Consider the following 25,625-nt stretch of genomic DNA (forward strand, 5'->3'; position numbering starts at 1 on the left):
TCCTCAAAATTTGTGGAGCCTGTCTGTGTAGTGATGTTGTCACAGGAGCAACCACAGAAGATGCAAAAAGCGGGTTGAAATGTGAAGATGGCAGCTATGATTTTGATCTGATGCAAAATTTTAGCTTATACCACTTAATTTCTTTTGAGTAAATGTTGATAAAATAAACTACTAAAAGGGCTAATTACTGTTTGCTACATCAGGAATGAAAATAAACATTATTAAATAAAACAAAGTTGCTACAAATTTTGACTATTGTCAATCCCGGACTCACATACCAGTGTTTTTTGAGAAGATTGTTCATGTTGTGTGTCTTCTACATTGATAACTGACTAGGCCAGATGGAATGAAGAAATCAGGTGTATGGTGGACAATTAATCAGGAGTTTTGGACACCTAAACTTAGGAATGTACCCTCAACAACAGAAAGCATTGCTTTTTAATGTATGTTTAATATTGATAGTCATATGTTGGCTATGGGCATGTGTACTTCCAAGATTACCAATTTCACTGCACTCTAATAACACATTATTGAAGGTATCAATGCCAGAGATTAAAAATGAACTATTACTAACACATGAAAAATTATTTTTCAGGTGCCTTGTATCACTTGTTTTGGGTCATTGGGGTTTGCTTCATGGTAGGTCATGATGGCTGAAGGTAAATGGAATGGATGAAAACAACCAAACATTTGTTTCTGAATTCCTTCTTTTGGGTCTTTCTGGATACCCAAAGACTGAGATCAGTTACTTTGCTCTTATTCTGGCTATGTACCTTGTGATCCTAACTGGCAATGGTGTTCTGATCATAGCAAGCATCTTTGATGCCCGTCTCCACACACCCATGTACTTCTTCCTGGGCAACCTCTCTTTCCTGGATATCTGCTACACAACTTCCTCTGTTCCTTCAACTCTGGTGAGCCTAATCTCAAAGAAAAGAAACATTTCTTTCTCTGGTTGTGCAGTGCAGATGTTCTTTGGACTTGCAATGGGATCGACAGAATGTTTGCTGCTTGGCATGATGGCTTTTGATCGATATGTGGCCATCTACAAACCTCTGAGATACTCTATCATCATGAGCAAAGGAGTGTATATATCAATGGCATCTGTGTCATGGTTCTCTGGTGGAATCAATTCAGTAGTACAAACATCCCTCGCCATGCAATTGCCTTTCTGTGGGAATAAAGATATTAATGGTTTTACATGTGAGGTCTTGCCTGTCCTCAAGCTAGCTTGTGCTGATATATCTCTCAATATCATTACCATAACGATATCAAATATGGCCTTCCTGGTTCTTCCACTAGTGGTCATCTTTTTCTCTTACATGTTCATCCTATACACCATCTTCACAATGAATTCAGCTACAGGGAGACGCAAGGCCTTTTCCACCTGCTCAGCCCACCTGACTGTGGTGGTCATATTTTATGGAACTGTCTTCTCTATGTATGCAACACCTACGTCCCAAGATCTGACTGGAGAAGACAAATTCGAACCTTTAGATAAGATCATTTCTTTATTTTATGGAGTAGTTATCCCCATGCTCAACCCAATCATCTATAGCTTGAGGAATAAGGATGTCAAAGCTGGTGCAAAGTATATACTGAAACAAAAGTGCCTTCAGTAAGGAGGCCATTATTAAACACAGGTTTGTGTGCCATGAACAAGATTGACTCTGGGGTAAATCTAGGAGAACAACCTAAATTTTACCCATTATGGGAAAATCTTGGCTAATTTGTTATGCCTCTAGAGATGGGAGGTAAGTCCCTACTGCTGAAGACACCATGCACTTCTGAAACAGAGCCCAGAAACCCCTAAATTGGAACTGACCTGAATGCCTCATCCCTGAGGACTAGCTTTCAGTACTCAACAGAGAGTTGAGTACCCTGCAAGCTTCCAAAGGAGGGGGACTATCAACAGTAATACCCAGAATGATGCCTTTGGACAATTTCAACAAGCAGCATGTACAATAACCATAGGACTGCAGTCGTGGCACACATACCTCGGTGATTAACAACAGTTCTCTAATTGGACTTAAGAACAATTCAACTAAAGGGAGGTCATGCCTGGTTCTAGAAACCAAGCAAACTAGTCAGTGCTAATGAAATATAATTATTGAGGAGAATCTACAATCACTAATTTACTAAACCAGCATGGTCTCTAACAACAATCTATAATGCTTGTTCTTATATACACAGATAAATACAGCTGTCACTGCTCATTAAGGAATCTTTTATTTTGTAATAGATCACAAGCATCAATATGTAGAGTTGTGGAGCACAGTCCCATTGGATGTGTCTACCAAATTCTCCCACATGAAAGGCTCAGGGAACACTGCCAAAGAAGTGGCTGAAAGATTGTAAGAGCCAGAGGATCAGGGACTTTACTGTGAGATTGTATCTCCTAGTACTGCTAAGCTACACCTGTAAAGTCTCAATACCATGGCAGCCCAGATGTGAGCTAAATAAGGAGGTCACCAACAAATATGTCAAACAGCCCAGGGAAAGGCTCACCAGGCCTCAACCCTTCACAAAGAACTGTAAGCAGCAACTCAGTAAATTTGGGAGTGGGAGAGGTAGCCCTCTCTAGGGAGGAACAAACCACTCAGTTGTCTATGTCCAAGTGGTCATCCCTGAAGACGTATATACAGGAAATAGTATATGTATTGAACAGGTTGCATTAATCAACAACTGTATATAAATATTTATACATGCATATAATAATTATTAAAAATGCCATGAATTTAAAACGGATTGAGTAGGGATATTTGGGAGGTTTGAGAGGGAGGATATGGAAAGGAAAATGTTGTAATTAAATTGTGATCTCAAAAAATACAATAAAAAAGAGAATTCTTGGCTATGGAGATGTTATTATTCTTTTCCTTCATGAGTCAGGCTCAGATAAGGATTATGGTTTGCTTCAAACTGATCGTCCAACATATCTTGATCTCATAAATACCATGAGTCCCATTATAATCCTATCATTTATGATGTATGAAGTACATGCTTCCAGTGGGCTACGTGGAAACATGAAGGAATGACTGCATCCAAACTAGGAAAGCAGAGAGACAAATGTGCAAATGTTTCTATTCCCAAAATTCTAGTCAGTTTTCAGTTGGATTATCAATTCTTTCAAAGCTAATTTGCGAGTGACAAACAAGTAAAGCTCCCAGTGTAATCTGCAGTTTCAGTAAGTTGGGAAACTCAGTTTCAGGGACTAGAGTCCTAGCACATCAGATTTCAGAAGTGAAGCTCAGATGTTGTGGTGAGGAACCACAGCTACATTTTCTTTCTTTCATTAAATTTTTATTCATTCTTTGTGGATTTCACATCATGCATCTCTATGCCTCTCACATCCCCATACCTCTATATCATCTCCCCAGGGTAAAACAAAATATGATTTAAAGAAAAGAGGAAATAGAAAAAGAAAAATCTCATCACGGAAGCTGCAGTGTGACACACAGAGTCACATAGGCACCATGAGTGTTCATTGCACAGTCATTGGTCTTGTACAGTACCTCTGGTTTATGTTACACTATTGATGATTGGCCTTCACTGGGACTCCTCTTGGAGATGCTGTTGCTTCCTGTGTTGTGGAGAGCCTGCAGCTTTGGGTGTCTGGGTCAGTTCCCTTCACATACACATAGGTGGAGTGGATGTTGTAAAGGGCCAACTCATAGCCCTGTTTTGAGCCTCATTTATTGCTGGGTTGGTCTGCCTGCTAGGTTTCCATCATCCTCACTACCAGTGTGGAAGAGCTCTCCAGCATCACCCTGCAATCTTACCCTTTGTATGAAGCAGCAAGCGGTGGAACTTGCTCTCATGCTGCCATGCTCTCATTCCCTCCACCTGCTCACCACCACCATTACCACCATGACCAGCTCGACTCTGGTGCCCAGGTGAGGTGTAGTGGCCACTCTCTTCAGTGGTGCAGCGGGTGACATGCAGGGCCAGATCTCCTGCTCTCATGACCCAGGGGCCAGCTCCTACCTGCGTCAAGAATCAAGGGAGAGGCATCTTTCCCCACCTATGCTGTCAATGACAGACAATTAGTTAAGACCAGCTCTTCCAATCTCATGACCTCGGGAAGAGCTCACATGAGCCCCTACCAGCAAGCATAGCACTACTGTGCTTTCCAGGTGAGTTGCAGGACCTGTATTCCCAAGTTCTGCAGCTGGTGAAGTGCTGGGCCAACTGTCCCCACTGTCACAGGAGGTGAGGGGTGGAGGAGCATCTCTCCAGCTCATGCCACCCTGTGGCAAATGAGAAGGGCAGGTCTCCCACGCTCATATCCAGGCTCATCTGTATTCCTGTCAACGGGGTCAGCTCCACTGTGCTGACCAGGATAGATGCAGGGCTCACATTCACAAGTGTTAGTTGGTGAGGGACTGGCAGTTCTCCTGTCTGTCACAGGTGGCAAGGGGCAAGGGATGGGGGAGCAGTACTGTTTCTTTTTTAGCACATCATTTATTCAAAGCTATCAATTCTTAGAGTCAAAATCAATCCCCTAATATCCACTACCAATCACACCTCCTGTGTGAACATCCCCATGAAGAGATTAGCCCAGGAGAAGAAATGAGCACAGGGAAATGAGGGGTGGGGAAGTTTCTATGCTGCCCCTGAGACTGAACACAACCTGAAGATTCAAACCAAGCCAGGAGGTCCTGAGCGAGAGCCTTTTAAGTTTTGGAGTGCTTGAGAAAAACACTGGCATCAGGTTTGATGTGTTGAGGCATGCTGAGGACTCAAGGACACAAAGCAGCAGAGTGAATCTTCTAGAAGAGAGATTAAGGTGGATGTTCACAGCCAATATGCACAGAAATGCTTCACATTGCCCTGAGATGTTCTTACAGGCTCAGGAAGAATGATTAAAAAGAGGGAGTCACTAGGGAGATAAAATCTGTCTCCATTATTTCCAAAGAGCTGAAACTCCAAAATAAATGCAGTATGAGTTTGTCCTTTCCTGCAGATGACTTATCTAGAAGAGCAGTCTGAGTGCTGGGTAAACTTGGGCCACACTGTCTAGGTTCACGAGCAACTCTTGTCTCACTGTGAGCGCTGGTCACTGAATGGACTCTCCTGCTTAGCTTTCTCTCTCCTGTTTGACAATGTCACTCCACATCTGCACTCAAATATTCCATTCTTTGCTGAGCTAACCTTCAAGTGGTCCAGGTTTGTGCCTAAACAGTTTGCTCCAGAGTCCTGTCTTCCTCTCTTGTCACTCTACAGATGAAATTTTGTTACTGTAGAGAATGTATAGATATCTCTGGTTGGACTCCAATGACACGTTTCTGCCAAAGCACTTATACCAGACAGATATCTGTTTCATTCCTTCTAATCCTTTGTCATTGTTAATAAAAGGTTATTTATTTATTTGCTTATTATTTATGTGGAAGAGTGTATGTATACCACAGTATGCAGAGCTCAGGGGGCAACTTGCACAGGACGGTTCTTTCCTTCCAGTAAGTAGGTTATGTAGGGTTAAGCTCAGTTCATCTGCCTTGGCAGCTAGCCACTTCTTTTCTAATTGAGATATTGATGGGTCCATCTATAACTCTTGACTAATACAGAATTTTAAGCATGTGATAATACTGTTTGCAATGTCTGTGCCAACCCCACCTTCCATAGGTTTTTGCCAAAATTATCAAGAATGACACCAACTTACACTCAGGTGTTTATTAGGTAGAACACACCCTACTTCCCTCTCTTTTTAAGATTTATTCACTCATGTATTTTATGTATATGAGTGCTCTGTCTTCATGCACATCAGAATACGGAGTCCAATCCATTACAGACACTTGTGAGCCACCATGTGGTTGCTGGTAGTTGAACTCAGGAACTCTGAAAGATAGTCAAGAGCTCTTATCCACTGAACCATCTCTCCAATCTTCACCCTACTTCCTCTAAAACTGTGTTTTATGACCCCAAATGTGAAAATCATTGTATATGAAAGTTCCAAAAAATGTACAGATTTCTAAGTGACCAAAAGTTAATCAAAATCAAACATGAAATGAATCTGAAGTGTTTGTGGTAGCTTTTGCATTTTTCATTATATGAGGTCACTGTGCCTTTGTGCTAAACACACAACATGCATACTTTTCATGAAGCATGCCATCCCACCACAGAACACCAATAAAGAAGAATATTATAGACTGTCAATTGCAAAGCTTTTATTTCAAAGATTTTTTCCCCCGCTCTGTTGGGGCCGAGTCCCAAACAGCTTGAAGAGAAGAGAGATCCACTCAGACACACAGATTCACTCTGGTGTTACTGCTACATCTATTGTTCCACCTGGAGCTTCAGAGTGTTTATTCCTACAGAACAGTGTTTATTCCTAGAGTTGTTGCAGGAGGTCTTTATGCAAGCAGTCTCAGGCTGTAATAGCCAGTGGGAGGAAGTTGCTAGTCTCCCATACAGTGAACCCTCTTCATGAACTCATACTCGGGACTCTGGAGGAGACTTTGTCACCCATCTTCAGCCTGTCCCATACAGGTAAAGGCTTTTCCAATTGTCTCATGGGTCAGGAGTCCTGGAGCCCTGGACCCAGTTGAGGATTGTAAGTAATACTCAATTACTCAGGACTAACTCACTCAGGTCTTTCTTCACTCTGGTGAAGAAGGACTGTAAATATTTCCTCCTGTCCCTACTCAGCATGTAAGCATCAGATTAGTAGATCTTTTGGTTAAGTCATGCTACAACATTTAATTTTAAAATTTTGATTTGGTTGCTGACTTGAGTTTCATAAAAAAATCATTAAAAGAGAGTTGGCTTGAATTTAAGAGAGATTTCCAACATATTTTAAATGGATCTAGCATATTTCTGGTATTTTAATGAATATTTTTTCAAATCAGTGCTCTTACATTGATGATTATAAATTGAAAATATTAACCAAATTCAAAAAATGTATACGTCTTTCTATATCAAATGCTCAGGCAAGATTTAATTCTTTCTTTAAAATAAACAAGAGAATTCCATCTTATTAGTATGCAAACTTTTAGCTCAAACAAATAATAAAATTATGTGTATATCAAAAAATTATTAAAATATGAGTTTCTTTATGACTTAGCAAATGATTGCTTGTATATTTATTTTATATAGTTCTATACCTGGCAACATGAGTGCAAACATTGAAGAAGTGTTGAAAGACTGCATGCATTAAAATGTCATCTAGGTGAGCATGAGTGGGTGTGAAATGACTTGATTTAGCTGAAAACGCTTAGGTCATTCAGGTACAGATTCATCAAAAAATTCTTCTTTCTAGAAAATCAAATATCTCTGTCAGGATGCAAAGGATATTTAACTTTGATTAATTTATCAATAGTTTTTGAAGTTCCAAGAATTTAAAAAGGCTGTAATGGTAGCCTTATGCTACTGATGCCATTTTTAGAGTTTCTGTTACTGACTATGAGTCATGTGCCCACTTGGTCCATGTAATTATGAATAGGAGTATGATGATGACATAGAGATAACTTTTTAAATTGTATAGTACATGTTTTGTGTGATAAATTCTAAGAACTGACAAGAATATCTCAAATATGATGAGCTTATAAGTGTCATATCATTTATTTTCAACATGATTCTAAAGATTCTCTAAATATACATACACATATATACAATTCTTTTTAACTAAAAATTTTGATACAATATGTATTTTGTTTTCCCCTTTCCTAATGTATCTAAGATCTTCCCCACATCCCTCCTACCCAACTTCATATTTTTTCTTTCTCTCTCTGAAAAAGAACCCCAAAGAGACAAAAAAGAAATACAAACAAAACAATAAGATAAAATACCAAAACAAAAAATTTTTACTATATACAAACACGCAAACATGTATGTTTCTCTTTCCTCCATCTCTGTACACACACACACACACACACACATGTACATACACACACACACACACACACACACAACATTGGCAACAATGTAAGTATGGCCAATATTTTCCCTTTACTTCCAGTTATGTAACATAGTGTTGGAGTCATACAAGAGCATAGGTCTGTACCACTCACATTTTGTGGGATAATGTGTCTAGTAAATCTGTGATACTTTGCAGCATTTTGTTGAACTTCCCAAGAAGTGGCTTAATTAGGTGATTAAGATTCCAATTAAATGACACTCCTGCTCTAGGACCCAGTAGTGTTAGGAGTAATTAACTTCATTTACCAGGTATATGTCTCTCAATCAAGGGTCACCAGTACCCAACAGTAAACCCAGGCAGCCAGCCAGGGTCATCCACTCGCCAGCTTTTGTCTTCTCTGGATCCTCACAGCGGGCATCTGATAGCTGCTTCTAGCTTCTAATTTTTATGCAGACAAAAAAAGAACACCTTTTATGTTTTCTTCTTGTCTTCATGGAGATGAAGAGCTTCATGCTTCCCCTAGTTAGCTGAATGCCTTGAATTCTCTATGAAGGTGTTTCCAATGAGACAGTAAAGCTTCCTATTTGCCTGTGTCTCTTCTGGAATCAGAAGGACAGGGGTTTGTCAGACACGAGAAGATATCATGCAAGTTTGAGAATCACACATTTGGCCCACAAATGTAGGTATATCACAATTTATACCTCATGTGGCTACATAGTCACATAAAGCTTGGATTTATAGACTGTACTGTATTATTCACCTATCTGTCCTCTGAGAAAAGCATTGTTCAGGGTTCATGTGGCATCTTGTCATTTTCTAGTATCACTGTTGAATGAGCAACACTGTTATTAAGCATTCTTAAATCACATAGTACCAATTACTTGACAATATTATGTCATCACTTATACTTCCCTCTGTAGGAACTTTTACTACATGTTCTTTAGCTCTGTCAGACCTGAACATCTATGATTTTTTAAATAATTTTTTTGAGAATTCATACTTGCACATCTTATCTACATCAGTCCCACCCCTCCCTTCTCTGTCATACCTGTGTTCCCCTTTCCACACCCACAGCCTTTTCTTTAATTATTATTCTGTGATATTTTCATGTAAAATAACTTTGATAGAGTTCCATCATCTTTATGAACACATACCAGGGGTGATGGAGCATAAATATTTTTATGTACTACTTTTGCTGTATTGAGCAAGTTATTGTCTTTCAGAATTCAAGTATTTCATAGTAATTGAGACAAATGTTGGAAAAGTGGAAAAGCGCAGTCATAAAATAAGCAGTAACAGATACATTATAGTTTAGTATATGTTATAGTCTAAATTTATGCTTTGATTATTCAATCTAAGCTAACTTATTTTTTAGTCCTTAAGGGATTTGCTTTTGTCTTATGGCTTTATTTATTTTATTCTTTATTTGTCTTTTTATTCCAAAAATGGTTGGTCCTGGCATCCTTCATGAAATTGATCTATCAGAAATAATGAAAAGAGAGCAAGCTAAAAAAAATCTCAATAATAAACATGTAACTCACAATGCACATGTACATTATTTTGTTCATAATATCCAGATCATTGTTTTAATTACAATATTTTATTAATTACTTGAGTCACATTTCATTTATGAATATATTTATTTTATTTTCAATTTGTTATTTGAACATCTCACACATGTACACAATGTATGTTAATCTAATGCCCTGTATTCTGTCCTTCTGACTCCTCCCAGCACGTCTCCCTCCCAATTTCATGTCTCCTTTTTTTATACCCCAGTGAGTACAGTTAGTGCTCCTGTATGCACATGGGTCTGGAGACATACACTGAGGCATGGGCAACCTGCCGTGGCCACACTCCTAAAGAAAATTAACTCTCCCCCCTCCCCCAGCAGCCATCAAGTGCCAAATTCAGCTACTCCTAGGACAGGGGTGGATCCCTAGGAGTTCCTGCTCCACTCTGCTGGAACTCTTAGCTGGCTTGATCTTGTATAGGTATAGCTGCTATGAACCATGTCCACGGAATGTCATTTCATAATGCTTCTCCACACCCACCAGCTCTGATGTCCTTTCCATTCCCTCTCCTGCGATGTTCCTGAAGCCTTGGCATGGGATTGACACAGGTGTCCCATCTATGGCTGAGTATGCTTAGTCCTTATTCTCAGCACCTTCAAAAGTGTTTACATTAACAACCACCCCCAACAATAGTGGGTCTAAGAAATGGTCTTCCATAGGAATACTATGAGCAGTCTATTACTATTAAATCGATAATTAACTTCACCCTTGGATAGACGCTAACTGCAGTGTGTGCACATTAATTTACTGTGAGGAAATAGCTGTCCTATTCTGAGCTTTAGGTCAACAAACAAATGTATAGGATTTAAAAAGTTAATTTATTTTGCATCCTGACCACAGTGTCCCCTCTTCTCCTCCCCTCCCATTATTTTCCCATCCTCTGCCTCTGCCTCCCACAGCAGACCTCCCATGAGTATCAACAAATCATGACATATCAAGTTGCAGTAAGACTTAACACCTTTCCTCATATTAATGCTGATTAAGGTAACCCAGTAGGTTTATAAACCAGTTAGGTTTATAAGAGCCAGCCAAAGCATTAGGGACAGCCCTTGATCCATTGTTAGGAGTCCCACAAGTATACCAAACTACACAACTGTCACATACTTGCAGAGGGCTTAGGTCCTTTTCATTCAGGCTCCCTGGTTGTCAGTTTAGACTCTGTGATCTCCTATGAGCCAGGTTTGTTGATTCTGTGGGTTTTCTTATGGTGTCCTTGACCCCTCTGGCTCCTACAATACTTCCTCCCTCTCTTTAGCAGGATTCCCTGAGCTCTGCCTAATGTTTGGTTGTGGGTCTATGCATGTTTTCATTGGATACTTGATGGAGGTTCTATGATGACAAATGGTGTAGTCATCAATCTGAACACAGGAGATGGACAGTCTAGCTGGAGTCATCCTTGTAGATTGGTGGGAGTTCCTACCTGACCCTGAAATGCACCCCACTTCACAGCCATCTCTTTCAGTACTCTCTCCCTCCACCTACCCCCTAACCACATCCCTCAAGTTACCATCCCTACTTACCCCCACAGACTTGTTTAATCTGGGCCATCTGGTATTGTTTGATATTGAATTTCTAGTCTCTGTTGAGATCCCTTGTCTTCTTCATTCTTCTCCCATTGGGATTTACTAAATGAGGAAATGGCTTAACTGTCTTTATGGAAAAATCAGGGCATCCCAAATAATGCATATTCCTTCGAAATTTGTTTCTGATCCTAAATAAAGCTTCACATATTAGATCTCAGGCACAGACACTCTCAATGTCCTGGTATGAGTTTTAGGTGCAAATGTCATTAAAAAGTAAGTGAATGTCAATACTCTAAAGTACTTTTCCTCACGTAACAATAAGATATTAAGACATCTGTTATGGTCCTTGCTTTTGGAGTACCTTGTACTGAAGGTTGCAATTCACCATTTTAGGACAGCTTTCTGAGTTCAGCACAAAAATGTAGGACTCCCTTATCAGCAAGACTCACTTCCTATTTGGATAGCATCTCTAGGCTTAGACATCTGACCTTATCTGGATGCTGTCCCCAAAACTGATGCCTTACCTCTCTTAAGCATTACCTTTGACACATATCCCTTCAGATGCTCTCCTTCTAGGGCCCATATGGTCATTAGGTTTGTGTTATGGCAGGGCAATGCTGCCACATATGGTAACTAGGTATTGTGCTCCAGCTGTTTAATAGGAGCATGCTGCCAAATGCAAGTTAGGTGATGCCCCAGCTTCTGTTCCCATCCTATACATTTCCCCTCACTCTGAAATAAAATTGAGCTGCAACACTGAAGCAGTCTCCTGGAAAGTTATTTCCATAGTTCCCAGAAGCCAGTCTTCTGAACCCTGTTCCCCACTTCTGCTCCCCACTCCTCCTCCCTTGAGAAATGGTGGCCCCTGAGCACGAGGGAGAGAGAAACACAGCTGCTTTGCCATGGACATATTTTATACCTGCTCCTCCTTTGTCATCCTGAAAGGTGGGCAATGGCTAGGAAAAATGCACTTTTCTGGACAGGGAGAATTTGAGATTCTGCTCATGTACAGAGCCTGGTGATTATGACAACAGTATTGTGATCATAGGAAGAGTTTTTGACTCCTGACTCCGCACACCCGTGTACGTCTTCCTGGGTAGTCTCTATTTCCTGGATATCTGCTACGCAACTTCCTTCCTTCTCTCAACACTGACAATCCTAATCAGAAAGGAAAGAATCATCTACTTTTCTAGATGCATCTTTCAAATAGTCTTTGGATTTGCAATGGGAGACACAGAATGTTTTCTCATGGCCATGATGGCTTTTGACTAATATGTGGTCACATGTAGCCTTCTAAGATGCCTCACTACTATGAGCAAGAGGGTGTGTGTTCTCATGGCTTCTATGTCATGGCCCTCTGCTACAATCAATAAAAAACCCTACAAGCATGTTTTGTCAGATGATTTATTACTTTGTGTGGGAATAACAATATTAATTATTTCATAGGTGAGATCTCACCTTCCTTCAAGTTAGCATGGCCCAACACATCCCTCAATGCTTTCACTTTCATGGTGTCAAATATGGCCTTCCTGGTTCTTCTACCTCTGATAATCTTTTCCCTCATATGTTCTTACTGTGTACCATTTTGATAATGAACTGAGCCAAAATAAGACTCAAGGTCTTTTCCAATGGATGAGCTCATCTGACTGTGACATGGCATTTTATGGTACCATTTTCTTTACATATGCAAACACAAGTCCTGAGACCTTTGGAAAGTCAGTTTATGAGCTATAGAGCAGTTTCCCTTGCAAGTTGTGTGGAGTAGCACTTTTCTGCTGAATCCTATTGTGTATATCATAAGAAACAAAGATATAAAAGCTGCTATAAAATATTTTTGTGAGCTTTAAAGGTGTTAACTAAAACCTCAACAGGGAAATATAAGACTTTGGTTTATCCGAACAAGTTGTATGACATGAAAATATTCACTTCAAAGTTGTCATTTAAAATAAAGTTTAAAAGTGACATAGGAAACATGGTTAGTCAACTACAAACGACATTGAAAGCAAAGCTGAAGAGACACGGCTTCATTCACTACTTTCACTACCCATGCTCAGTTAAAGTCACCAAAGGTATTAAATGCTGTAAAATTAGCACTGATCCATCTCTTTCAAAAACAATCAATCCCTTTGCCTTGATTCTGATCCCTGGTGATAAATGAATGCATGTTTATAGCTATTTCTTATTTGGACCTCTGAATGGAAAATATCACACACACATTTTAAAAATGGGTGTCTGGAACAAAAATGCTGTTCTCTCACAAACCTACTTAGATAGTATTGGGTGGATTATTCATCTTTTTAAAACTGTAGTCACCTCATTTTCAGCATGGGAATACATAAATTCTACCCTCAGTATTTTTGGAAAGCTTCTTTAAATTGCATAAAATAATGAGAATAGTGTTAATTTCTCAGTTTTTCCCCCTTGCAGAGTGTGCTGAGGATTACTCATGGTGTTGCTTTGAGTTTGAGGGTTGAGGTAAAGATGCTGACTTGAAGATAAAGGAAGGTAGTTAACATGTCAGGCTTCTGTCAGCCACCCGTTATTAGAGTCTGGCATCTTTCCATTAAGTCTTTGTGACAATGTGTTTCACCATTCCACCTTGTGCTTTCTCTAACACATCTCTTTAGAGGAAGAAATTACCTACAAGCGTTCCCATGGGAACCAGAACATGTTTGTGCTATTTCAAGGCCAATGAGGAGAGAGGAACTGAGCTGTCTTCCCTACATCCACAGGCACAGGTGCTCATCTTGAGGAGAGCTGGCACTACTAGTTTGGGCCTGAAAATAACAAGGCAATTTTTAAAAATGTACTGAAACATTTTACCTGATCTTGACAAAAACCAGTTGAAGTCACCATTTATATAACAACGATGCAATTAACAATATGGAGCTATGATGCACACTGCCATGTAATTTAGATATCAGCAAACACTGTGAAAAACCAGGGATACCATTGGTTTTGTGTGAGCAAATCAACTAAGAATGATGCTTAGATGTGAAACTGTTGAAGATATTAAAATAACAGTACTATTACTTCATAATTTATCTCATACTTGACTTTTGCCAATGTTTTAAAAAGCTTTTATCTCTAAATAAATATAGACACACACAACATTGTGTTCTGTAATTCTGACATTTATGTTGTGATAACATAATATCAAAGTCACAAAGCTGGAATTGAGTTTACATTATTAATAGAAGACACATCTTTTCAGGTTTATGATTTTAAGTATATTTATGTACATGTGTGCACGTATGTTGAGTGAAGCCTTTTCCTTGCCAGCTGCTTTGGTTTTTCCCCACCAGTCGCCTGGGCTCTGCCATGTTGTAGTCCCCAAATAATACACAGGACACTGTACTAATTATGAAGCTGTTGGCCATTTGCTTGTTTCTTACTGGCTATCTCTGACTCAAGTATTTACTCCATAATTGGTAATCTAAGTATTTCTCTTACCAGAAAAAGGGTCCAGACTTCTTTATCCCTATGGCAGCTACATCGTGACTCCCTGTGTTTCTCCTTACCAGAGTCCTCCTAGACTCCTAGTCCTACCTATCTTGCTTCCCTATTGGCCAACAGTGCTTTTTTGACATATACACAGGACTTCCACATCACAAATACTTGTTTTTCTAACTCTGTGAAGTTTATTTCCATGTACATTTTTTGTGCCCATCATCACAATTAAACTATGTGACTTTTAGAAGACCGTCTCTCTCTTTTTATTTTATTTTTTTAAATTTAGAAGTACTCTTTTTTACATACCAATCTCTACATTCCCCCACTCTCCCATTCTCCCATGCTCAGCACCAACACCCCCACTCACCAAGGATAGTGAGGACCTCCACAGGGGGATCAATAAAGTCCTTCATATCACTGGGTGAGGGCCTAGGCCCTCCTTCCTCTATCTGTGCTGCTTTGGTATCCCTCCATAGGGAATGGGCTCCCAATGTCCATTTGTGCACTAGAAATAAACACTGCATCCACTGTTAGAGATTCTGTAGACTGCCTAGGCCTCCTGGCTGGTACCCACATTCAGAGGGCTTAGTTCGGTTCAGTGCTGGTCCCCAAGCTTTGTTATTAGTGTCTCTGTGCTCTCCCTAGGTCAGGTCAACTGTTTCTGCGTGTTTCTCCAGCATGGTCTTGACACCTTTACACACCACCCCTCCCTCTCCACAACTGGATTCCAGGAGTATAGCTCTGTGTTTAGCTGTGGGTGCCTGCTTCTGCTTTGATCAGTTATTGGCTGAAGGCTCTAGGAATGGCAACCAAGATAGACATCAGTCTCGTTATAGGGGAAGAGCATCAAATGCAGCAATGCCTAGATTCTTAGTTGGGGCCATCTCATATTTGTTTTTTATTAATGTTAGAGGGATTTTTAAAATTGTTTTTCTTGTAAATTCCCAAAATTTAAGGATGGGCATACAAAAATCAATGGAGAAAACCTGAAACAAATAGATAATTGTCCATATATTTTACAGCAACAATTACATTTAGAGATATCCAATCCAGGGGTACACAATTTTGGATCCAGAAGACTGTGGATTTTTTGTTTTGTTTTGGTTTTGCTGGCATCTAGGTCTTCATTTCTTTCATCTAATAATTTTTCCTTTACTCTGTGTTGAAAATATGATTAAGTGTTTCATCCCCACATTCTATCTTTAACCAATTATGATGTCCTTTCATGGCTTCAGCTTCTCAAAAATATCACTGCTGACCCATCCCACACAGATACCGAATGAATAACTATAGCTGGAGGATGGTTTTTAAGTCTGGACTCTTGATTCATTACCCTTCCAGCTCTTAAATCCTGTCTTATTTTAATTCCTTACTGCGTCTAGATACTCAGTTATACCATTACCTTATATAGAGCTGAAGAGTAGTGAGTAGTGAGGAAAAAACACACCAAAGAGTTCCAAAGAAAACAAATCAAATGGTTACAGTTATGTGTAAGACTGTATGGTGAGAAAAACAATGTCAGTAGTTCAGTTCGTTTGAATTCATGCTGTTACTATGTTTCATTACACTATTTGTCCTTGTAGAGATGCACTATGTAAAGAAAATTGGCATAGTCCTTTAAGAAGTCTATTCAGTGTTAAATATTAATATCCATAGTATTCTCTACTAATAAGAATTTTACTACTTTTGGTATCTTTGGTGGCATAAAACTATTTCTAGACTTTTTCTTCCCTGGGGTTATAATGCAAAAGGGCAATCAAACATAGGAAGCTATTTTTATTAGCAAGAGTGATAGTAGATACTGATTACAAATAATCTCAAGAAGAAGAATCATTATTTTATATTCACATGAATCAATATGAATGACTAATGGATGAGACAGTTGCATAGGAAATGGCAACTGTGTTGACCACCTCTACGCTTAGGACATAGATAGTGAAGAGGCAACATTATGGTGTTATCCCTATCTTGGAACACACAAGGCCCTGCAATAGTGAGTGACAGCTTAACCTCTTCCTTTTATTATCTGGAACCACTTTACTGATCTTTCCAGTCTCCTGATACCATTCGCATGATATTCCATGCTTATATCCCCAGTGTAAGCTTCTCTAGGCATGTCTTATATATTCATCTGCATCATTATCACATTTACTACATAGTTTATACTCAAGCACATAATATCCTTAAAATGTTACTGTCTCACAGATCCATTCTACCCACAACTTTTGTTCTTTCAGTGAATAGTGACGGAATCTTCAGCAAATGGTACTAGAAAAACTGGATATCCACATGGAGAATTAAATGAAATCAATATTTACCACCCTGTAGAAAAATCTTCTCCAAATGATCCAAAGACCTCAATTTGAAACCTCAAAGTACTAGAAGAAATCACAGGCAGAACTCTACAAGGTAGAGATGTAGGAAAGGACTTTCTGGATTAAAAGCAACAATTTATAAATTAGACATCATAAAACTGACAAACTGGAACTTGAGATATAACACAGAAGTTAAGAGTGCTGCCTTCTCTTTGAAAGGACCCAGGTTCAAATCCCAGTGGTCACATGGGAGCTTACAATCATCTGTAACTCCAGTTTCTGAGAATCCATTACTCTATTATGGCCACACACACTGTATGCATATATTGCCTATGCATATACACTGGCAGATACTCATAAAAATAAAATAAATCAATAAAAATAGATCTAACATGTAATCCACCTCTACCACATCTTGCGTGCTCAAAGACCTGAACACCCTACTCCATACGTACTTGCTTAAATATACTAATGGCTGCTTGATTTGCAATAGCTGTAAAATGGGAACAACTAAATCTCAATAATCTGATGATTGAATAATAGAAATATGTTATATATACACAATAGAATTCTATTCACTTGCAAAGAAAAATGAAATCATGAAAATCACAGGAATATAGATGGAAGTGAGAAATACTATACTAAGTGAAGTAACCTAGACTAGAAAGTCACACATCACATATTCTCTCTTATTTGTGGATCTGAGATGTGAAACTTCTGTTTTGAATGTGTGACTTGGAATATCCACAGAAGCTAGGAAAATAGAAAAGGCCATTGTGGGTGGGGAAAAGGAACTTTGGAGATGGGAATGGCAAGACATAGTTCCCATGGTAGAGAAGGGGGACAACTAGAGTGGGACTCTTAACTGGGAAGAGGGGAGGAAGTGAGGGAATGTGATGCAGAGAGAGAAGGATGGAGATGTATAAATAACACTATGTACATCTTAAAAGCCATAGCAAAGCATATTGTTTTATAATGTTACTTAGAAACAATACATATGAACACACACACACACAGACACACACACACGCATCATTTTAATGAAGTTACCCCACATGGTAGGATAATGCTACCTTCAGGAGATATAGACTATTTAAAAATAAGGTGTGCTTCCTGTCAGCTTGTATAAATGTACCTAAAGGCGCTTCCCAAAGGTGTCTCACCATGAGTTTCTCCTTTAGACCTTGAAATCATGGCTGCTCTCTGGCAGTTAAAATGGTAACACTTCCAGAATAAGATGCACTCGTTAATTGAAGTCAATCACCTGTGTGCTAAAATATGGAAGTACAATGAATATAAACATTACAAACAATGAATAAACCGGATGTTCCCCCAGAGAAGTAGAAATGAACTGTTATGGGCTTCAGTCAGCCACATCCCCGTGAACCATTTCTTTTCTTAATACGGTGAGGGCTGATGCAGCAGTGGGGATTCTCATGAGGGAACACTTCGCAGCAACAGAGTAGTTATAGCACAATTCAGGATTACATGCACAGTTTCATTTGTGGGTGCACAAAACATGCCCAAACTATAAGAACATACCAAACTCCTGGAATGAGACGACCCTGTCTAGGCTACTGAGACCCAATCAGGGGAACTGAGGCCTTGTTGTTATGTTTTACCTGTGGACGAGTTTCTGTAATTCTCCACATTCCTCACTCATACTTATCATCTCTAAATTGTGGACTCTTAGACCAAACCAATATCATAGAGTGGTGACTGCTCATAGTGAACTAAGTAGAGATGAAATAAGAATATATGTTTGCTCCTATGGAGAAAATTTGAGTTGACAGAGCATAGTATCAGACAGCTGAGAGTGAAAACTTTATTCATGCGTGCCAAGAACGTTTTAATTAAGACCATCAGAAGAATTATACCTCACCGCATCCTTACTGTGTCTATTCACCAATGACTGACTTACTCTTTGTGAGTGCTGGCTTGCACAGTCTGGAGTCTCTAACTTACTTCCCCATCTCTTCCTCCCTTTATTCCCTCCTCATTCTTTTTCTATCTCCATCCCTTCTTTTCCCTTTATTCATCTCACATACATTTTTATGGTTGGGGTCACCACAACAGGAGGAACTGTACTAAAGTGTTGAAGCATGAGAAAGGTTGAGAATCACTGGTATAGGACATAATGCTGAGTTCCTAATGAAAATTAGTGTTTTCCAGAGCTTTGGCTTATATTATAATGCAGTTTTTTCCAATAAAGTTAAAGATTTACCTAGATGAGTATGCCTTTTCCAATATTATTTAGGAATAGAAGTCAACATAGCACTAAAGGCATTTCTCATCAGCAATTTTTTCACAGCCATTTTTACTTCTTTGTTCCGTAAACTATAGATAATAGGATTCAGCATTGGTGTTACTCCAGCATATATCAAGGCCATAAATTTATCTATTTCCTGCGAATTTACAGCTGAGGGCTTTAGGTACATGGAGAGAGCCGTCCCATAGAAGAGAACCACCACAGTCAAGTGAGCTGCACATGTTGAAAAGGTTTTGCTTCTGCCGTCCACTGAGCTGATCCTCAAGATGCTGGAGAGGATGAATGCATAGGAGATACAAATGAGCAGCATTGGCAATGGGAGAAGAAGGATGCTGATCACAAACATGATTAGCTGTACCATGGAAGTGTCCACACAAGCCATTTTCAAGAGAGCCAGAATTTCACACGTGAAATGATTGATGACGCTGTTACCACAGAGAGACAGCTGAAGCAAAGGTCCAGTTTCTACCCATGCAGTGAGGCAGCCTGTCAGCCAGGAACTGCCTGCAAGCTGCACACAGACTCTCCTGTTCATAATGATGGAATATCTTAGGGGATTGCAGATCGCCACATACCTGTCATAGGCCATCATGGACAGGAGGACACATTCAGTGGAGCCCATGGCAAGAGAGAAGTACATCTGAGAAATACATCCTGAGAAGGAGATGGTGTTTTTCCCCAACACAAAATTTGCCAGCATAGGAGTGAGAGCAGAAGAGGTATACCAGATGTCCAGAAAGGAGAGGTTGCTGAGGAAAAAATACATGGGAGTGTGTAGATGAGAATCCAGGATGGTGATGGAAATCAGAACAGTATTGCCCAGCAAGGTGATCAGGTACATCAGCAGACACAGCACGAATATGATGACTTCAACTTTGGGGTAATGGGAAAATCCCAGGAAGATGAACACTGTGACAGAGGTCCAGTTTGTCTGAATCATTTTATGATAGTATTTTCATGTAATTATGTACTAATGGACTGCATCTCTCTTTCTCTCCTCTCTCTCTCTCTCTCTCTCTCTCTCTCTCTCTCTCTCTCTCTCTCTCTCTCTCTCTCCCTCTCTCTCACACACACACACACCAAATGGTCCTTCTTCACATTTTCTCAGTTTTCCTTTATATGAACTTTTGCCTTGCATTTAAGGGCTTCTCTAAATGAGCCTATTATTGTAGCAGTGCATGTTAAAACAATCTGTCATTCATATAATTTTGTCATGAAGTCAATAGATAATGGTGAACCTGTTGCTTTAGCAGAAACGCCTTTTCTCCTGTCAAGATAGAAAGAAATGAGAGTTCATTAAGTAAATATCATGAGAGAAGAACAAAGAAAATAATATTTTGCTCCTGCATCCCCAAACTGCATTTGTAGCTGGTATATAAATATGTATTTACCTTTAATTTACTGAGATGATCTTCCTTTCTTAGCTTGGAAATAGTCTTTCTGTCACTCCTAGTGATATGCTCACAATGATTTGGAGAGCCAATAACTAAGATGTTATAATGTACATATTTATGCAGAAATTAATGGAAGACTTTGAACATTGAAAATCAAGCCAGAGTTTTCTTTTCAAACCAAAGAAATTGATGATGGATATTCTCATGGTGGGGGAGACCTAATGTCTGCATCTTCCAAATGTTTGTAGTTGCCTTTGTGAGCAAGCTACAAAGACATTCTCCAAGGGACCAGCCTCTGGATGCATAAGTTTATTTAGTCTATTTGCTGCTTTTGAAAAACTTCCAAATACTGCAGCAAATTAAAGTTGCAAATCTGTCAGTACAGTATTACAAACACTGAAACTCCAGGGATGATGTCCCATAGATCCAATTATCATCAGTAGTTTGCCTGGTCTAATTGTGGTGTTATTCAAACAAGACATAAACATGTTCCCACTGTCACCGTTTCGATGATGAGGACTTTATTCTTTTTCACATGTTATGAAGTAAGTCAGACTAGCTATCTAGCAATAAGGGAGAATAAATCATGTTCTCATTTTCTCTTCAATTTGAAGGACATCGTCATACGATGTATGAGACAAGCTGCACTAGATATGGAAGCACTAAGATGGGTGATCAACAGCCTGAGTAACTGGTCTCCCTGATGATGGCTTACAATCTTTTTGGAAAATAAAATTGCACCTGATGAAGGAATGCTTTTCATTTGGGGAAGTTAGCTGTTGCATATAAAGGCATCTTGACTTCAAAATGCTAATTGCAACCTCTGTCCCTTTGAGCTTTATAACACCAGTTTACAACTTGCCTGCTTTCAAAGCAGCCCTTATACTTGGCACTGTATGGGACAATGAGGGAAATACACTGCTAGTTGTTTTCTGTGAAACTGTAAGTAACTGAGTAACTTGATGCTGAGTAACTTGAGTAATTGAAGCAGGGAAACTTCATTCTTATTTAACAGATTATACCAATGCCCATTGCTGAACTTATTCTACTTATGAAATACTTCTTCATTTTCAGAAAAAAAGACAGCTATGTATTTGAACCATTGCCTAAAGCCAAGACACCACCACCAATACCCCAGTATTTACTAACCAGTATTTGCAAACAAAATGTACCCTTTGGGCCTACAATTTACTTACTCTCATAGGTGCATAACTCTAAATGGCCTGAGATCACGTGTGTGGCTGGCAGGTTGAGCTGTAGGACTGCATTGTCCACAAGAGGGCCTGGGGCTTCAGTGCAACAAACCCTTTCCACCTATATATGTCATTCTGGAGCAAAAATGAGTCTCCCTGACTTCATTGTAGTTGCAAAAGGGAAGTGTAATATTTCTTGTGATTGTTGGGAGGAAAGAGATACCCTGTAAAGAAGCAATGTAACACCCAATGTCTAGTATAAAATATAAACTAGAAGTAAACCTTGATTCCTTATTCTCCTTTTCTTTTTTGAATATGGTTTACTAATTCTGTGGAAATTTCATACAATGAATTTTTTCCACTTTTCCTTTATTTTCCCCTCCTCTAACTCACTCCCCCCAGATATTCCATATATCCTTACTCAACCAACTTCATTTTCTCTCAGGTAAACACAAACAAAGAAAAAGTATAAAACAAACAGGAAAGTAATAAGACAAAAATTCCTAATTGAAACAAAAACCCAGAAACAAACCAACAAAAATCCATGGAGTTTGTTTTGTGCTGGCCAACTACCCCTGGGTATGGGTCCTGACCTGGAGATTGATAGACCTAGAGAGACGATATACCCAGTGACACTGCATTAGAGAAAACTACTTTCTCTTCATCAGTTGGCCTCACTTGCAAATGGCTTCTTAGTTAGGGTTTGTGCCTGTGTCCCCTCCTCCCTCTCAGTGCTGGGACTCTGTCTGGGTTGAAGCTGTGCCTGGTACATGCTGCCTCAGTCTCTGTGGTTCATGTGCACAGTTCCTGTGGTGTGTGGACAACTCTGTTTCCTTGGAGCTTTCCAACACGCACATCTGCTCTTACAGTCTTGCTGTTATCCAGTACTCTGGCTCTTACAATCTTTCCATCTCCTCTTTCACAAAGATCCCTGAGTCTTGAGGGAAAGGTTTGACAAAACCACCCTATTTAGGATCCAGTACCACAAAGACTTCACTTACAGCACGTTGTTATGGATCTCAGTGCTAATTCTTATATACTTTACCAGTGTCATGGGTTCCATTTCATGGAGTGGACCCTAAACCTCATTAAAAGTCATAGGTGGCTTCCTAACATTTGTGCCTCTACTGTACCAGTTCATCTTGCAAGCAGGCCGCAGGGTTTGTAGCTGGGTGATGTTATCTTTCTCCTGTGGTAACATGCAAAATATTTTCTAGCACCATGAATGATAGTTGGAAGGGTTGAAGCTTCTCGTTGGGTTGATTTATTTCTCTGTGCTTGGTGAAATAAGTAGGTGTTGTCTTCAGCAATAGGTCCTAACTCTCCAGTTGTGGAGAGCAGCCACTACCCTTGCAATAGCCTCATACAATCTATTTAAATCATATTTATCCCTACCTTTCCTCCATAACTCCTCCCAGATTCTTCCTCCAACTTCAAGTCATACATATATATACATACATATATACATATATACATACATGCATACATACATATGTGCATGCATGCAATTGTGCTGCCCATAAGCTCATGTGCATGGGGTCATCCAGAAGGGAGTGGTCAACCTTTTGGGGCTACACCTTGAAATGAGCAAATCCCTTAAAGAAATAGAAGAAAAAACAAACAAAAAAATCCATGAAATGGGAAAAAAATTCAAGAAATAAACAAATCTCTCAAAGAATCTAAAGAGCACCAAGAAAAAACAACCAAAAAATTAAGGAAACAATTCAAACAGTTGAAGGATTGAAAGCTGAAATAGAAACGATAAAGAAAACACAGAATGAAGGGATGCTGGAAATAGAAAAGCTGGGTAAACGATCAGGAACTACAGATGCAAGTATCACCAATAGAATACAAGAGATAGAAGAGAGAATCTCAGGTGTTGAAGACTCATTAGAGGATATAGAGTCGTCAACCAAAGAAAATCTCAAAACCAACAAATCCTTAACACAAAATATCCAGGAAATATGGGACACCGTGAAGAAGCCAAACCTGAGAATAATAGTATAGAAGAAGGTGAAGAAATTCAACTTAAAGGTACAGAAAACATATTCAACAAAATCATAGAAGAAAACTTCCCTAACCTAAAGAAAGATATGCCTATGAAAGTACAAGAATCTTATAGAACACCAAATAGGCTCGACCAGAAAAAGAAGTCACCTCGCCATATAATAATCAAAACATCAAACCTACAGAGTAAAGAAAAAGGACAAGTAACATACAAAGGCAGACCTATCCGAATTACACCTGACTTCTCAATGGAAACGATGAAAGCCAGAAGATCCTGGACAGATGTCCTACAAACGCTAAGGGAACAAGGATGCCAGCCCAGACTACTATATCCAGCAAAGCTCTCAATTACCATAGATGGAGAAAACAAAATATTCCATGACAAAGCCAGATTTAAACAATACGTACCCATGAATCCAGCTCTACAGAAAATGCTAGAAGGAAAACCTAGAGCCAAGGAAGATAACTACATTCACAAAGACACAGGCAATATATAATCACACTTTACAAAACACCAAAAGAAAAAGGGAGGAGAAACTACACAAAATAACTTCACTAACAATAAATCAAGCACAAACAAGGATCACCAATCAATGGCCATTAATATCCCTCAATGACAACGGCCTCAACTTGCCTATAAAAAGACACAGACTAGCAGAATGGATACGAAGACAGAACCCTTCCTTCTGCTGCATACAAGAAACACATCTCAACATCAAAGACAGACGTAATCTCAGAGTAAAGGGTTGGGAAAAGATCTTCCAATCAAACGGTCCCAAGAAACAAGCGGGTGTAGCAATCCTAATATCTAACAAATTAGACTTCAAATTAAAATCAATCAAAAGAGATGAAGAAGGACACTTCATATTCATCAAAGGAAAAATACATCAAGATGAGGTCTCAATTTTAAACATCTACGCCCCAAATACAAAGGCACCTACATTCGTGAAAGAAACATTACTAAAGGTCAAACTGCACATAAAATCTCACACACTAATAGTAGGAGACTTCAACACTCCGCTCTCACTGCTAGACAGGACCTCCAGGCAGAAACTTAACAAAGAAACAAAAGACCTAATAGAAGTTATGACCCAACTGGGTTTAACAGACATCTATAGAACATTCCACCCAAATACAAAGGGATATACCTTCTTCTCGGCACCACATGGAACCTTCTCTAAAATTGACCACATAATAGGAAACATAGCAAATCTCCACAGATACAGAAAAATTGGAATGACCCCCTGCATCTTATCAGACCACCATGCATTAACATTAGAATTCAACAGTAACACTAATCGCAGAAACCCTACAAACTCATGGAGATTGAACAATGCACAATTGCACCATGCCTGGGTAAAGGAACAAATAAAAAAAGAAATTAAAGACTTCCTCGATGTCAATGAGAATGAAGACACAACATACACAAACTTATGGGACACTTTGAAAGCAGTGCTGAGAGGAAAGTTTATAGCACTAAGTGCCCACATGAAAAAACTGGAGAACAGTCATACTAGAGAATTAATAGCACAGCTGAATGTTCTAGAACAAAAAGAAGCAAACTCCCCCAGGAGGAGCAGACGCCAGGAAATAATCAAATTGAGGGCTGAAATCAATCAAGTAGAAACCAGAAAAACACTGAGAAGAATCAATGAAACAAAGAGTTGGTTCTTTGAGAAAATCAACAAAATAGATAAACCTCTCTCCAAACTAACCAAAAGACAGAGGGAGAGCATGCTAATTAACAAAATCAGGGATGAAATAGGGGACATAAAAACAGACTCTGAGGAAATCCAGAGAATCATCAGGGCATACTTTGAAAATCTGAACTCCACACAATTTGAAAATTTAAAGGAAATGGACAATTTCCTGGATAGATATCACTTGCCAAAATTAATCAAGAACAGATAAACAATCTAAACAGACCTATAACCCCTAATGAAATAGAAGCAGTCATCAAAAGTCTCCCAAACAAAAAAAGCCCAGGCCCAGATGGCTTCAGTGCAGAATTCTACCAGAAATTCAAAGAAGAGCTAATTCCA

The 25,625-nt window shown here is 39.2% G+C and overlaps 2 protein-coding genes across 2 annotated transcripts; one reads left to right on the forward strand and one right to left on the reverse strand.

Moving 5' to 3' along the window:
- Positions 1-656: 656 nt before the first annotated feature.
- LOC101822945 (olfactory receptor 13C3-like) lies at positions 657-1,622 on the forward strand. The gene has a single exon (XM_005076506.3). The coding sequence runs from the start codon at positions 669-671 to the stop codon at positions 1,620-1,622; it is 954 nt and encodes a 317-aa protein (XP_005076563.1). The 5' UTR covers positions 657-668.
- Positions 1,623-18,969: 17,347 nt separating this feature from the next.
- LOC101822675 (olfactory receptor 13F1-like) lies at positions 18,970-19,929 on the reverse strand. Its single transcript, XM_005076505.1, has one exon. The coding sequence runs from the start codon at positions 19,927-19,929 to the stop codon at positions 18,970-18,972; it is 960 nt and encodes a 319-aa protein (XP_005076562.1).
- Between the last annotated feature and the right edge of the window lie 5,696 nt (positions 19,930-25,625).

The sequence above is a fragment of the Mesocricetus auratus genome, unplaced genomic scaffold, assembly GCF_017639785.1.
Source record: "Mesocricetus auratus isolate SY011 unplaced genomic scaffold, BCM_Maur_2.0 Super-Scaffold_6730, whole genome shotgun sequence".
In the NCBI taxonomy this organism is placed as follows: domain Eukaryota; kingdom Metazoa; phylum Chordata; class Mammalia; order Rodentia; family Cricetidae; genus Mesocricetus; species Mesocricetus auratus.

Bases quoted from the DNA above. Each gene is read 5' to 3' on its own strand.
- LOC101822945 (XM_005076506.3), top strand. From the start codon at position 669: ATGGATGAAAACAACCAAACATTTGTTTCTGAATTCCTTCTTTTGGGT.
- LOC101822675 (XM_005076505.1), bottom strand. From the start codon at position 19,929: ATGATTCAGACAAACTGGACCTCTGTCACAGTGTTCATCTTCCTGGGA.